At 44.5% G+C, this 14,809-nt stretch overlaps 1 protein-coding gene across 3 annotated transcripts in view; it reads left to right on the top strand.

Moving 5' to 3' along the window:
- The window catches only part of ARK2N (arkadia (RNF111) N-terminal like PKA signaling regulator 2N), a 43,038-nt gene extending 31,795 nt beyond the window's left edge, over nucleotides 1–11,243 (top strand). For all 3 annotated transcript variants that reach the window (XM_072359516.1, XM_072359514.1, XM_072359515.1), the window contains 3 exons: nucleotides 1,902–2,084; nucleotides 5,056–5,182; nucleotides 8,110–11,243. In XM_072359516.1, coding sequence (XP_072215617.1) covers nucleotides 1,902–2,084; nucleotides 5,056–5,182; nucleotides 8,110–8,299 — 500 coding nt within the window. In that variant the 3' untranslated portion in view covers nucleotides 8,300–11,243. The remainder of the gene's footprint in view (nucleotides 1–1,901; nucleotides 2,085–5,055; nucleotides 5,183–8,109) is intronic.
- The last annotated feature ends 3,566 nt before the right edge of the window (nucleotides 11,244–14,809 follow it).

Here is a 14,809-nt window from a genome sequence, read left to right as displayed (position 1 = left end):
CAAATGGTATCCTGGGCTCCATCAGATGAGGGGTGACCAGCAGGGGCAGGGAGGTGATTGTCCCTCTCTGCTCTGCCCACATGAGGCCCCATCTGGAGTACTGAGTCCAGGTCTGGAGCCCCCAGTACAAGAAATCAAGCTGCTGGGGAGGGTCCAGAGGAGGGCTGGAGGTCCTGTCCTGCTCAGCACGTAGTTAGTGTCACCATTGGGGTGACACTGTGTGCGTATCATATAATGAAGAGCTCCCCCCAGGCATGCAACTGCCCGCGCTCCTGTGGAGCTGTGCAAAGTGCAGTGCTTTGGCCCAGAACATTTCTGCATTTCTTCCTCATTTCTGTGGCTGAAGGCTGAGCCCAAACAAAGTTTTCATTCTGCCATTTGAGGAACAAGAACTCCAACCACTGTCACCCACTCTCAATTGGTAAACAGTAGTAATTAGCTGAGGCAAAGTGTCTGAATTAAGAAGTGCATCCTTTCAGCATCAGGATATTCATCCAGTCTCTCTTTGCTCCTTCATTAATCTTTATCTTGAATTCGACTTTTTGTTTTTCTGAGCCTCTTCTGTTTCTAGTCTGCATTCCAATGATGGGGGATTTTAACACCTCAAAAAGAAAATACATCACTGTAATAAAAGGGACCAAACCCACCTTTTTGCTACCCCTCAGTAATAGACTTCAGAATCATAGAATGGCTTAGGTTGGAGGGGACCTCAGAGATGACTGACCTCCAATCTCCTGCCATGGGCTGGTTGTCAGCCACTAGATGAGGTTGCCCACAAAGACATCCAGCCTGCCCTTGAGCACCTCCATAGTGGTGTTCTCCTCACTCAAGCCCAAGGCTATTTGCAGCTCCCTGGCACTGACAACACAAGGAACCTTTGATACACACATTGAGGCCGGCCAGACTAACTCCACATCCCCATTATGCTGTGTGCAAATACTTGCATAAATGTCCTTGTTTGCCCCTGAAAGAGCATGAGATTTGCCCAAGAACTCAGATTCACTTGATCATCATTTGCGCCATCGTAATAAAATTACGCAGCGAAGAAACCATATAAAAGATCAGTTCGTTTTTGTTAATGCTTATTCAGTCGTTATCATTTATTATTCAAATATTAGGGACGTAAGAAATTCAAGAAGAAAACGTTATTTATAACTACCGTTAACATCTATTGAAAGCAGTTCTAAGATACACTGCTTTTATACAAGTCACCCTTATGGCTTCCGTTAATCATGCAAGCAGTTCCCTTTTCCCTCTCTCCTCCCCTTCTCTTTGGCAGCCAAAAGCACATATGGTAGTTAGGGAAAAGCATATTTATCACTGCACACCATAGTTCTGCTTCTTGCTAGCCTTGATTTTGGAAGACAAAGCCCAAAACACTGGAGCAAATTTCCCCTGTCCCCAGTGGGTTAATGCTTTGTAAGGAAGCGTTAAATTAGTGTTAAGTTATTGCAATTGGATCACTCATATTAGAAAGTTAGCTTTGTTCAGTCAGCCCTACAATAACATAAGCCGTAGCTTGAGATTACTTGTAAAATTCCTTAATCGGGTGGTTTGACAAATTTGATGGCCTGTAATACAGCATTTCTTATTTTAAAATGGTTTTCTCCTTTTGGGATTGTAAATGTGACGCTGTCAGATACGGAGATGTTTATGTGCTAATGTAAGAGATAATACAGATACCACTGCCTCATCTTTGTGTTTTCTGTCTATATGCAAAGGTTAAAATGTCTCTGTAATCAGGCTGTTCATCATCTGAAGTTCAGTAACTGATACTGATTACATTTCTTTAAGAGCCTCGTTAGGGGATTGCTTTAATTCTTAACTTATTTGTACTTTCTAAAGGTGTCTTTTACTGTATGCTGATGTCTGACAGCGGCTGCCTTTCTCTCCCTTTGCAGATGGACCTCCAATTGTAGCTCATTATGATATATCAGACACAAACTCAGACCCTGAAGTGGTAAATGTGGACAATCTGTTGGCGGCTGATGTGGTGCAAGAGCACAATAATTCCTTGGAGAGCCAAGACCTGGAATCTGCCTGGGGAAACAGAGAGCTGCTGGATGAGCTGGGTGCTGATGCAGGTTGGTCTGAGCTCCCTTCCTCTGGTGTTTGTTCCTGCTTCTCACTCAGTGTGTCCACCTCCCATTCTTTTGATGTTCTTGTGATCTATAAAGCTTTAAAAGCACCTTACATGGATTATGCAATAAAACAGTGTAGGTGCTTATTGAAAGTGCCTGACATTTACTCCAACCAACAGCCGATAGAGACTGACAGAGTTTCTGACACCGTGTTTCTTAATAATTTTCTTTTCCCCCTCTAATTAGTTAAATCTGTTTTGTTTTGTTTGTTTGTTTGCTTGTTCTGGTGGTCGTGGGAGTGTTTTCCTGCTCCCTAATGGAAGTGAGCTACTCTCATTACTGAATAGTTGATTATGATGACCCAGATAGCTGCCAGCTAGTAAACCAATCATCATCTCATTTTAATTATTGTAATTGTCTTTATGTGTCTTTTTTCGGGGTCTCTCTTGTCTTTTTCACTCTGCAAAATACAAGCATTCATTTTTTTTTTTTCCCACATGCCATCTGCATTTTTAACATACTCCAGAAAATTGGTCATTCCAGTTTCAGATAAAGACAAAGGATGTAGAGATGGTGCTTGTAATCGGGCTTCACATCAGTGGGCTGCTTCCTACAAGAGGGCAAGAGCAGGAATATAGTGGAAGGCTGTAAAGAAGCTCCTGGACCTCATAACGTTGCTCAGCTCCACTTGGCACACAGGAGCTATGCAGTGAGATGAGGTGCTCCAAGGTCTGGGTGAGAGCTGTGTAAAGCAGAGCACTCGTGGGGGTGTTTTCTATTGACTTCACCCCATTGCCCCGAAAGCCAACATAACGCCTTCCTTGCCAGTCATTTTTGATACACCATGAAGGTTTTCACTTAATGGTAGGACATGGGGGCTTGCTCGTGGTGGAGCAGAGTTTTGTGTTTCGCTCTGTGTTTTAAACACAGGCTATACTGCGAGCCTCTGTGTAGCTCTGAGCTGCTTTTCAGCATCCATAAAGCTTGAACAAATACAAACGCGTAGCACATTTTGAAAGAGGTGTTCCATTATCACCTAGTGGAGAGGTTCTCTTCTGGATTACTAAGAATCTCTGTTGTGTTACCTCCGCCTCATTCTGTGGCTGGATGTTGTTCCAGCCTTATTGAAGCCTAATACATAGCGCCGACTGTTTGGCACTTCAGCAGAAAGAAAGGAATGTAAGGAAATAAAAAGTGAAGAATTTCTTACCGAACAGCATTCCATTTTCCTCTTTACGAGTACGAAGCTGTGATGCGGGTAGGAATTTGTCATCCTTCCTCCTATATCCAAGGGCACAAACTTCTGCAAGGACGAGGTTGCCAGCTAAATGGATCCCTTCAGGAGAGCTCTTGATCCTTGAGCCAATGGGGACATGTCCAGGCAAATTCATTCCTGGTGCTGGGAAAGCATCCGTAGGGACGAACCTTTTTTCTTCCTTCATACACTTTGCCCCAGAGCCTTGTACCTCAGTACACTGCTGACTGTATGTCTGTCAGGACCGGCCTTTCCTTACACCATGCCTAGGACTGCACGTTTGGAAAACAGAGTTTTTTACATCTTACATCTCCTTCCCAAATTAATCTCCAGTCAGTATCTAGCTTAGGAGGTATTAAGTGATGAGTTCCCGTGGGAAAATAGCAACTTAAGTTTAATCTATGTGAAAAATCTTAACCAGGGCACACTATCGCATCTTTGTGCACGGGCAAATATTTTGGGCTGTTTTGCAAGCTGATGTTGCAGGGCAAACAAAACGTCTCCTTTGTGCGTCATCTTAACGTTCTTGCAAGGATATTAAAAGCGTAGGCATGTTATTAGGCATGAAATTTGTATGACCAGAGGCTGTAAATCTGCCTGCGTGCTCTAATCCTGATTTGCACTTGGCTACATGTTGTAATATTGACTCTGCTAATCGTGGTTTCTCCACTGCTAATTACTTTATTGTCTGAACTTAAAGCTGTGGCAATAACCCAGCCTTTGGGGGCTCTTGGTAATGTCTCTGAGGACACATTTAAGGGCTGTTTTGCCTTCTGCCCTGGGCAGAGGTTGCAGAATGGCATGCATCAGTCCTAGCGGTTAACATATAGCAGACCAACACCAATGCCTCTTTCCCAACCCTGTGCACCAACGGCCTTCATTTTCCTAGAACAGGGAATAGAGTGCTCGCTTTGTCCCTCTGCTTCTCCTCCAATTCTTCTGAGTATTTCAAGCAGCCACTAGAAAGCCTTCCTCCCTTTAGCACATACAACATAATATGCAACATAATATAATCAGCTAAATTCAAAATGTCATGCCCTACAAACGCTTCTTCCTCCACGTAATCCAATACGTGAGTTGTTCCCAAGCAGTTGGCGGTCTCAGCTCCTTTCAGGCTGCCCAGCTTCTGCCAGGTTAGTGCTAAAGGGTGACAATAAAGTCCTTTATAAACACAGACTGATGAATTGGATAGCTGTCGAGGAGCTGTCACGAGAAAAAAAAAGGATTGCTTTCAAGTATTTGTCATAATAATAATAATGGAACAGATGTGAAGCAGTGTGGCCAGAAATCAGTGGGTTTGTTTTCTTGTTTTCCCATTGACTGTCATCGGTTTGAGATGCCGTATTTCTGTTTTCCTGGTGTGTATGACGTTTCCACCCATCCTGTAGGTGTAGTTTGCCATAGTATCACTGGGTTTGATTTACTGATTGTCATCTTGCTGTAAATTCAGAGGCTTAGGTGCAGTCTAGCTCTTAGCACTGATGTAAAACAGCAGTTGGAAAGCCTGATTACACCTAGAGCGGGGCAGTGTTCCTGACACAACAGTATGCCTCCTTCACATCTGTGTGACAGCACCATCAGTAGAACCTTGAGAGCTTTTCCGATCGTGGTATTCCAGTCTTTTTTTGGGGGTTAGCTTGAGAAAGACCCTTTCCAGCTCATTTCTGAGTCATGCAAGCTCTAAAGTATTGTGTGTGTTTGCATTTGTCCCATCTATAGGTGATTTGGAGCAAGGCTTCCTTGCAGGTGATAAACCCACTCCTGGTAACACCCAGATCAATGAAGAAATCAATATCACCTCTTCTGACAGCGAAGTAGAGATTGTTGGAGTTCAGGAGAATGCCAGGTATGAATTCCTTTAACTTCCTTTGTTCAGTTTTAACATTTCATTAGTTGCATCAGAATATCTGTGTTGCCAGGAATTGCTGACTTCCCCTTCTCTAGTTATCTGCCTGTGGCCGATGCCCCAAAGGTAGGGAGCATTACACTTGTTCTTTTTTCCTGCTCTCCTTGTCATGGTGACATCAGAACGTGGTTTTCTATAGAACTGTTATCAATGTCAAATGTATTTAGATTAAGCTTGAGATTTGATACCAAGTATGAACAGGCTAAACATGTGAAATATTAAAATATCAAGCACTGAGATATACCAAGTTTGTGTACATCAGGAAACTGTATTAGAAGTTCAGTTTTAATTGCGTGCTGTGAATGTTCCAGTACATAAACCAAAATGATGATGTCGGTTCTTGTTTCGTTCTAAAATACTCACTTAAAGCACCTTAAACAGTTTTAAACTTGTTTAAACAATCAGTCATTGTAGAAGTAAAACTGCCATCAGCCTTTCAGTGGCTGATGTGATAAGATAACCTAAAAATCAGCTCCTTAAGATACAGGTTAAGTCAAAGCCTCCAACTAGATCAGAGTAAGAAAGCCAAAGGTTTCTCTCCAGGCTGGTAGTTATCAATCAGAGCTGCGTAGGCATTTTTTGATGTCTCCCTTAGTCTTTAGATTAAGCCTTTGCTTGGCTTAAGGCAATGTGAACAAAACCCGCAGAAAAGCGACGTATGAGAGAAGGAACTTTTCTCCTTGATTCCTTCTGCTTTTCTTGAGGAAAGGAAGAAGAAAGGAGTGCAGGACCCAATTTCCTGCATAGGAGGTTGCACAGATGGGGTAGATGCAGTGCAGCACTGCTGGATATAGGAAAAAAAATGACATATTAAGGTGGTGAGGGAGAAGAGATTTAGTCTTAGCTTGTAGAACTGTGACAGCCTTCTCATGGCTCAAGCTTCTGCCTGAGGTCCCCACATTCTTCCCTTTTGCCTTGCTCACATTTGTCATGTACAAGACTGGGAAGTTAAAGTACACGCAGATCTGCTGTTTAAGACCAGGTTTAGTAGGCAGGGACCAAGATAATTTCAGCAAAGAAAGATGTATATCACACCCTTCCTGTGATTTCCTTTCTTCGTGTGACCACTCTGTCATTGATCAAAGAGTAGTTCCTACAGTTTCCATTGAATGTTTGCACATTTGGGTTGCTCAAATCCTATTTAGAATTCTATTTCTTATGCAGGCCCAGGCTTGCAGTTATGAAGTATTGATGAGCTTCTGACAGGGCTGTCATTTGGAAAAGGTTTAGCGTTGTCTGCCATCTCTTGTTCTTCAGACGGCCAATGAATGGGTGCTGTTTCTCATCGTTATGATTATTCCTTGGCATTCATGTAGGACACTAAGTCATGCTGTGGATGCCCCATCCCTGCAGGCATTCAAGGCCAGGCTGGATGTGGCTCTGGGCAGCCTGTGCTGGTGGATGGGAACCCTGCACATAGCGGGGGGTTGGAACCACATGATCATTGTGGTCCTTTTCAACCCAGGCTGTTTGATGATATGATACGATATGATACATGTCCCTCAGTTCCTTTAATTTTTGCCCAGCTGAATATGTTTTAAACAGTGCATGTATATAAAACGCTCTTCCTCTGTTTTTGTTTGTTTGTCTGTTTGCTTGCTATTTTTTTGCCACGTGTCATTTCCACGAGATAATTCACAGTCTGCTTTTAGTCATCTTCGGGGAGAAAAGTTAGTGTTAGCCTTGCCTAAGCATTAAGGACAGTTCTGTGTTGGAAGGATGGACCATAGGCCCTGAGATGGAACACTGTATTTAGTTTGTTTTGGCTGCAATCTTCCACCAGTCAGTTAATGCTTTAAAATATATATAAATATATATTATCAGTAGCCCAAAATCTCCTGCTTATGAATGCAGCCACCACCAGCACTTGGAGGAGCAAAACCATTTTCTGGAGCACAAGGGGCAAAGTTTTACTAGCACATGTGTAAGGTTTCCAAACATGAATGGAGGGACCATCTTAATTCCTGTCATCACTTTGTATAACAAATTCCTTCATTTTTATTAGCTTGCACTTCCTTTGCCGTGTGTCTGTTATCAGTACAGCAGGTAAAAGTGCTGTGCAAATCAGTAGATGTGCACTTCAGCAAGGCACTTGAGCGCGTGCTTATCTTTAAATACGTCTCATTGACTGTAATTGTAGAATCATAGAATAGCCTGTGTTGAAAAGGACCACAATGATCATCTCGTTTCAACACCCCCCTGCTCTGTGCAGGGTCACCAACCACCAGACCAGGCTGCCCAGAGCCACATCCAGCCTGGCCTTGAATGCCTGCAGGGATGGGGCATCCACAGCCTCCTTGGGCAGCCTGTTCCATTGTGTCACCACTGAAATGTTGTGCTGAAGTGGGGCTGTGCCATTAGCAGGAAGCATCTCCCAGCATTTCTGTGAGTCTTAGCTAAGATGACCCAAGGAAAATCAAGTGTCACTGCTGTGTTGTTGTCATGAAGCCGTCACTTTGTCCTTACTGCAACGTGGTGTTGATTCTGAGCCTCACCTTTGTCTCCTTTTAAGATTCCAGTGAGTAAAACTGCCAGCTGAATGCTTCTGAATAATGGATGGTAGTGCACACGGTGGGACAGCACTCCCCAGGATCCTGGAGATCCATGCATTTATGCCCACTGTCAGAATCCAGCCCCTCTCCCCTCTCTCCCCAAAGGATGACTTTAAGTCTGGTCTGGTCTTGGTGAACTCACAGATCAGTGGCTGTTTAAGATGGCTTGGACTCTACAAATGGGAAAACACCAGTGAAATATTGGGGAGGGGCGTGTTAATAAGATGCATGAGGGATGAAACACTGCAGCTAAGTGTTTCTTGTGCTTGTATCCAGCCGTAGCTTTAATGCTTTTTGCTTTTTGCCTTGTTACAGGTATGTTCATCCAAGGGAAGGTGTGATCCAGAGCGTGTCTTCCTGGAAGCATGGCTCAGGCTCACAGTACGTTAACACTCAGCAGACACAATCACGGACAGCTGTGACTCCCCAGCAGAATTGGTCTTCACCCCCAGAAGTAGTAGACCTGACTTTGGATGAGGATACGAGACACAAATATCTACTGTAATGCCGTGTCACTGTATTTCTGTCCCCATCCCTCCTCCTTTCGTGGCACAGAAGTCATAGCTTCAGAAGCCCCATTCCTGGCATTATGAGACTCGAGCTCATGAAGTTGTCGTTTTTTCATTTCCATAAGAACGCAGTATGATATCACTTAAACCTTTTTTTCTTGTTTCTGCCTTCTTAAAGAAGGATTCTTCCCAGTATTAAAACCGAGTAGCTCCAAATTTGAAACACATCCATATTTACTAATTTGAGTGTTAGTTTGAAGAAATCACTGTGTGCAAAGCTGTGTCCTCCCACTCATCCCCTCCTCCAACTTCAGAACGCTTTTAATTTATCAGTATATTGAGTTTGTAAGTAGTAGCTAGTGTTTTTGCAGTGTGAGCATCAGTAGTTTTGAGAAATGCTTTGTCCTCACCGGTGTCAGTGGACCTGGAGGTATTCAACACTTTGGAAAAGTGGGCCAGGAGTATCTATACCTGTGCTGATTTGGTTGTGTTGCCCACAGGAGGGACTGTTTTTAATACAAAAGGCCCACAACAATATGCACTGAACAGCTTCTAGTTAAAGGACTTTTATTTTCAATGTAATTAATAGTTTACACTATTTTCAGTGCTGACTCTTCTGTCTACTTGACTACTGTGTTTCACACTGATCGTGCCCCACAGCTTGTTACGGTTTAGAGCAGCAGCAGTAGAAACTGTCTAGCAGCTGTCCACTGTAAAAGCACAAGAACATGACGAGTAATAAAAAGACCCAACATCGGTCTGCTTTTTGAACGCATACAAACTTTTTCCCTATTTCTGAATCTTGCCTGGAGTAGGGAAAGGAGAGAAAGGAGACATAGTTGCTCCTAGTCTTCATTTCTGCTATTGCTTATTTACCTCGTTGACCATCTCAGAACGCATGTGAAGCCCCAGTCTGGCACAGCACTTTAACAGATGCACGCCAATTAATCCCAGTCTGCTCAAGTTGTGGGGCCACTGGGGAAGTGACAGAGTCTGCGTCCTCAGGGCTGCCCAAGAAACACATATGCGTGGCACTTGGGGACTTGGGTAGTGGGCACAGTGTGGGTAGGTTGGAGCTGGACTTGGGGATCTTTGTTGTCTTCTCCAACCTATGCTTCACGTGCTCCAAACTCTACCCCAAAGGGTATTGCTGGATCAGAGCATAAAGCTGTGGTCTTTTCTATAACCAGATCTACACCGTTTCCCTGCAGCTCATGTCTGCCATCCTAGTTTTGGACTTGCTTTTTAGGGTACAACCCAGGAAACGCTTTTGTTTGCTTGACCGAGATCAGCAGAGCTGCGACCTTCAGCAGGCTGCAGTTTCGGCAGCACGTATGTAAATTCTTAGCCCTTATCTGTCATTTTGAGCCTTCTTCTCCAGGCAAAAACCAAAGATTAGACTTAGGCAGGATGATATTCACTTTAAATGTCTGTTGTGCAATTAAAATGCTCCCTTGTATTCGAAATGTTCCTGATGGAAACTGTTACGCGGTTCCATCGGGAGTTTTTTTTCTTGCCTCTTATGGCTGAACAGGGGATAGTTTTTATCACGGGGAGTTACGTTTCCTTTTTGTGTTGGCTGTTTGTTGTTTTTTTTTGTTGTTGTTGTTGTTTTTCTTCATAAATCCATTTTTTCTCTGCGAGCCAAAATGATAAAAAAAAAGCAAAAAGAAAGAAAGAAAGAAAGAAAGAAAGAAAGAAAGAAAGAAAGAAAGAAAGAAAGAAAGAAAGAAAGAAAGAAAGAAAGAAAGAAAGAAAGAAAGAGAGAAAGAAAGAGAGAAAGAAAGAAAGAAAGAAAGAAAGAAAGAAAGAAAGAAAGAAAGAAAGAAAGAAAGAAAGAAAGAAAGAAAGAAAGAAAGAAAGAAAGAAAGAAAGAAAGAAAGAAAGAAAGAAAGAAAGAAAGAAAGAAAGAAAGAAAGAAAGAAAGAAAGAAAGAAAGAAAAGAAAGAAAAAGAAAAGAGAGAGAAAAGAAAGAGACCACCAAAACCCAATCAGTGTCGGGGTGGTTGGCGACAAAGCGCAACTTTCAGTTCCACCATGTCTTGTAGAGATCAGTTGCAATGAAAGCTGCAGGGACCCATCGGAAGTCCTGCCATTAAAAATGCAAACTATCTTGAGTGTGTTGGTTATTATTATAATTATTATTATTATTTTTTTCTTCTAAAGTTTGTATATTATGTGACTTCCATGTACATATAATATAACAACCATCTCCTAACCAGACTTCCTCCCATTGTGCACTGTGTTTTGTTTCAACAATCCATATATTGTAGTCCGATGCAGGTTTTCTTTTATTTAAAACACTACATATTTTCTTTTGTCCTCATCAAATCTGAGAAGGGTAGAGGCCTGAAAAAACACAATCACTGGATAGATAGAGAAGTGTTCTCATTTTGCTTTTTTTCTTTTTTAATTCTTCTTTTTTGTATTAAAAAATAAGAGCAAAAAAAAGGTGCCTGGGTGGTTTTGCTCTTCTCAGAAGGAAAGTGAAATGTTCAGCCATTGTATGGCCAAGAACCAATGCACCCAGGGCTTGATCCAGAACCCGCTGGAGCTGATGGGGGTTTTCCCCCTCTGCTGCGCCGTGCATTGGCTCACGTCCTTCTTGGTTCAGCAATTCCTGACTTGCTCGAGTGTGAACCTGGGATCTTTTGTAGTGAAGACGAATAATTGCTTAGAATTTAAATGTTCAAAACATGCAACTCTAGCTTAAAAAAATCATAAAAAAAAAAGAAAAAAAAGAAAAAAAAAAAAGAAAAAAAGATTTTTCTCTCGACACTCGTTGTTTAGTTCTCATTTTCCATCGAGTATTTAATGGTCTTTGAAAGAAAAAAAAAAAAATTAAATTAAAAAAAAAAAAGAATAATAATTAAGCAAACAGAGTGTTATATATATATATAAATATATATATTTTTGGTGCAAGATGAGACCTTCTGTTTTTTTGAAACAACTCTGTAGCATAAAGGTTAAACTATTTTAAGACGAAATAAAATAGAGTGTATTATTTAAACAAGGCTGTCTCGTTGGAGATTTCTTCCTCCTGTTTTCAGTCGGTGCGCGGATCTATTTGTCACAAACCCCCAAATAATCCCTTTCAGCTTCAGGATTGGGTTACAGCACTGCAGGTGTGGGAGGATGAGAGGCCATTTCCCCCAGCACCCAGGAGATACCCACAGCCTTTGGGCAGCAGCATCCTACAGCCCATAAAGCTTGAAGAGGAAACTGCAAAGGTTCTCCTTCCCTTGACGGTCTGCAGACTGTGTCCTTTGCTTTGTGCATCAGTGCAGTTTGCTGACACACTGCTTGTATTTCCCCTCTTTCTTTTCAGGGCTGTAGTTTGTGGGCACCAGCGTCCTGTGTTTCCAGAGCAATGCAGGGATGGAGTTCCAACGCTCCTCTCTTTGCAAGGTCAGAGCAGCAGCAAAATGCAAAGTCGTGGCAGACAAATCCTGTGTTTGCTTCCAGGATTTGCCTTTGATGCAAATAAGGCAAAATGATGAAAAAGGAAGAAGTTTTCTCTGCAAAATCCATTTTTTTTCATTACTGCACAAAAGAACGCAGACCTGCAGCCTGGCCTGTGCCTTTCCCGTTGGGTCTCTTTCCTCTGAGCAGCTCTGACAAGATATCCCATCTTGTACAGCAGATCACATCTGCTTTGTCCACAGCTTCAAACAGTGACAGATAGCCTTTGGCTGGCCCATAATCCAGGACCCCCAAACCCTGCCCACCTCCCTTCTGGTTTTGGTTGGACTGAGTGATGCTTTTAAGACTCTAATGGGAAGCCTGTCCCTCTTACAGTGTGCTGTGTGCTCTCACTCAAAGCTCATCCTGCCTGGCATGGGATAGCACAGATTCACAAAGGGGTAATCTTACTGCTTTTCCACGTGGCTGCACTTCCTATTCAGGTCCATCTGTTCACGCTCTCCCTGGACCCTGTGTGATGAAACCCCCAGATAACAAACAATATCCAGATTTGGGGTGTTTTGTCAAGTTGTTTTCATTGTCTTCACGCGTTGGGTCTTCTCTTGGGCTCTCAGTGCCACATCTCCTATCCCATCCCAACATCAGGATGGATAGACAGCGATGGGAGTTCACCCTTGCTGCTGGGAGGCTGAAGGTGCTGTTCCCACCCTATTCTCTTCAGAAAGGTAAGGCTTCTCCTGGGATTCACCCGTGGATTTTCCTTGGATTCTCTCATAGGTTCTCCTTGGGCCTTTCCATAGGTTCTCCGTGACTTATCCCATGGGTTGTCCTTGGTCTGTCACATGGGTCCTCCTATGAGTTATCCCATAAGTCAGGTCCTCCCATGAGTCCCCCTTGTGTTCTAAGCCCACCAGACCCTACAGACACGAAGACTGTAGGTTGAGTTGCAGCCATACAGAGAAAACAACGGGAAGGTTAAGAGTGGGGTTTGGGGACACAACAGAGCAGCTTACAAAACACGGTGAATCCTAATTTCGACTTCAAAAGGCAGCGTGTCTGGGACAAGACTCAGCAGGTGCAAAGCACTGATAAGTTCCTCTCCCCCACTGCAAACAAAGGCTGATTCTTCCACACTCCTCAGGAGCAAGCGAGGGCCTTTCCCATGTCATGGAAGCACCCAGGAGATGTTGCAGTGATCTCGGGATGCTAAAGCCTCATCCTGTAGGACTGCTGGCTTCCTTGCTCCATGCCTCTGTTGAGAGGAAGAATCGGGGTAATAATTTTCCCTGGCCTTTGCACGTAGCAGGGAGCACGTTGTTAAAGCGCTTCGCGGCCGTTTTTAATGCAGTCTGGCCACTGACATTTTCGCTGGGGAAATCTGAGCGCTAGATGGCACCATAGGAATGAGCTGCGGATGCATCCCGGGCTGCAACCTGCCCAGCAGAGGAAAAGCAAAGCGGTACCAATATCCCCATCCCAAGTCTCTGCTGGGACACGCGGGCAGCTCCCATCTGGCCATCTTGGTACAGACCTTCAAGGCAACCCAGGTGGGAATGACGGTGGTGCATCAGCTTTTTCAGTTGACAGATGGACCCCGCTCTGATATCCCAAAGGATTTCACCTTGGTGTTGCAGAGAAGGTGAAACAACAGCATGCAATCCTCCCATGAAGGCAAACCAAAGCATGGAGACGCTGCAAACTGGTGGTGCTGGGATCACCGTGGACCCCAAAAGCTGCCTTGGGGATGGCTGCGAGCTATTTTGAATGCCAAAAAGCAAGCAGAATCTGTGTGAGGCAGGGGATTGAATTGCTGGGGGGATGTGCGTGGTGTTGAGGCAACGATACCCCTGGCAGCTGCAGCTCAGCTGCTGACCCAAGCCATAGGAACCAGGGAGGCTGGGGGAGGACCTGGTGGGAGTGAAAATGTAGCAGAAAAGGAGTGTTTTTGCCTGCACATCACAGCACTCCTGGATCACAATCACCCTTCCTGTTCTCCCAGCTGGTTCCAGCAGGGAAAAGGTTAAATAATGAGGGATGCCCGGTGCTGAAAACCCCACAAATGCACTAATCCAGACAGACAAATCCGCTGCACGCCTCCGTGGTGAGGCTGAAGCCCTCCAGATGCAACACACGGATAAACCTAAGCAGGGATTAGTGGAGTCCCTGGCGGCGCAGGGACAGCAGCCCCACGGGCGAGAAGCAGCACATGCTCCGCTGTGACCCAAGTGCTCTCATCAACAGCTGCAACCCCTATGGCCAACTGCACCTCAGTAACAAACGCATCCATTGTCGCCCTCTGGGGTCCCTGCTCTCCTGGGGGGAGAAAAACAACCAACCAAACAACAACAAAACCCAGAGCAAACCAAGAACACAACAGGTTTTCTCCTCGGTGACTGAACAAAACCTGGATTTGACAACAAAGCCAAATCTTTGCCTTTTTGAGGGTTTTTTTCCTCCTGCACATGCCCACGTCTGCGCCCATCATCAAGGAGAGGTCTCCATTCCCCAGCAGTCTGCACCCCGTGCTTGGTTGGCTCTGCTTTAGGATGCAGATGCCAGAACTGGGGCGTGCACACAATGGGCCATTGTCCTTCTGCAGCGTGTGCTGCTGGGGGTGACTGCTGGGCTGTATGTGTGCATGTGATCGTGCACATGGCATGGACATGCTGCGTGCAGCGGGCACGCACACACCGTTGTCCATGTGCTGATGAAGAAGGGCACATCTTCATGCTCGTTGCATTTGTGCATGTGACTGTGTGCATGTCTGTGTGCAGAGGATGTGTGTGTATTCCACCACCTGCCTGTGCCCATGTGCTTTTGTATGTGACACATGGTGGGCATGCGTGCACGACTGATGCACTGGGGCACACATGCATGTGTAGCTGCATGCGTGCATGCGACTGCGTGCTTGTGCACTGTCATAGTTTAGTGGTGTATGCTTTGGTACACGATGTACGTTGGCACGTCAGCTGCACACGTGCAGGTGGCTGAAAACGTAAACGCACGCTGGCTACATGCACAACCACACCTGTGCGTGTGCAAAGCCGTCACGTACCCTGCCCTCCTGCACGGACACACACACA

This window comes from Excalfactoria chinensis, chromosome Z, assembly GCF_039878825.1.
Source record: "Excalfactoria chinensis isolate bCotChi1 chromosome Z, bCotChi1.hap2, whole genome shotgun sequence".
Taxonomy (NCBI): Eukaryota; Metazoa; Chordata; class Aves; order Galliformes; family Phasianidae; genus Excalfactoria; species Excalfactoria chinensis.
Note: the sequence above shows the minus strand (reverse complement) of the source record. Positions and strands in the feature narration are given on the sequence as shown.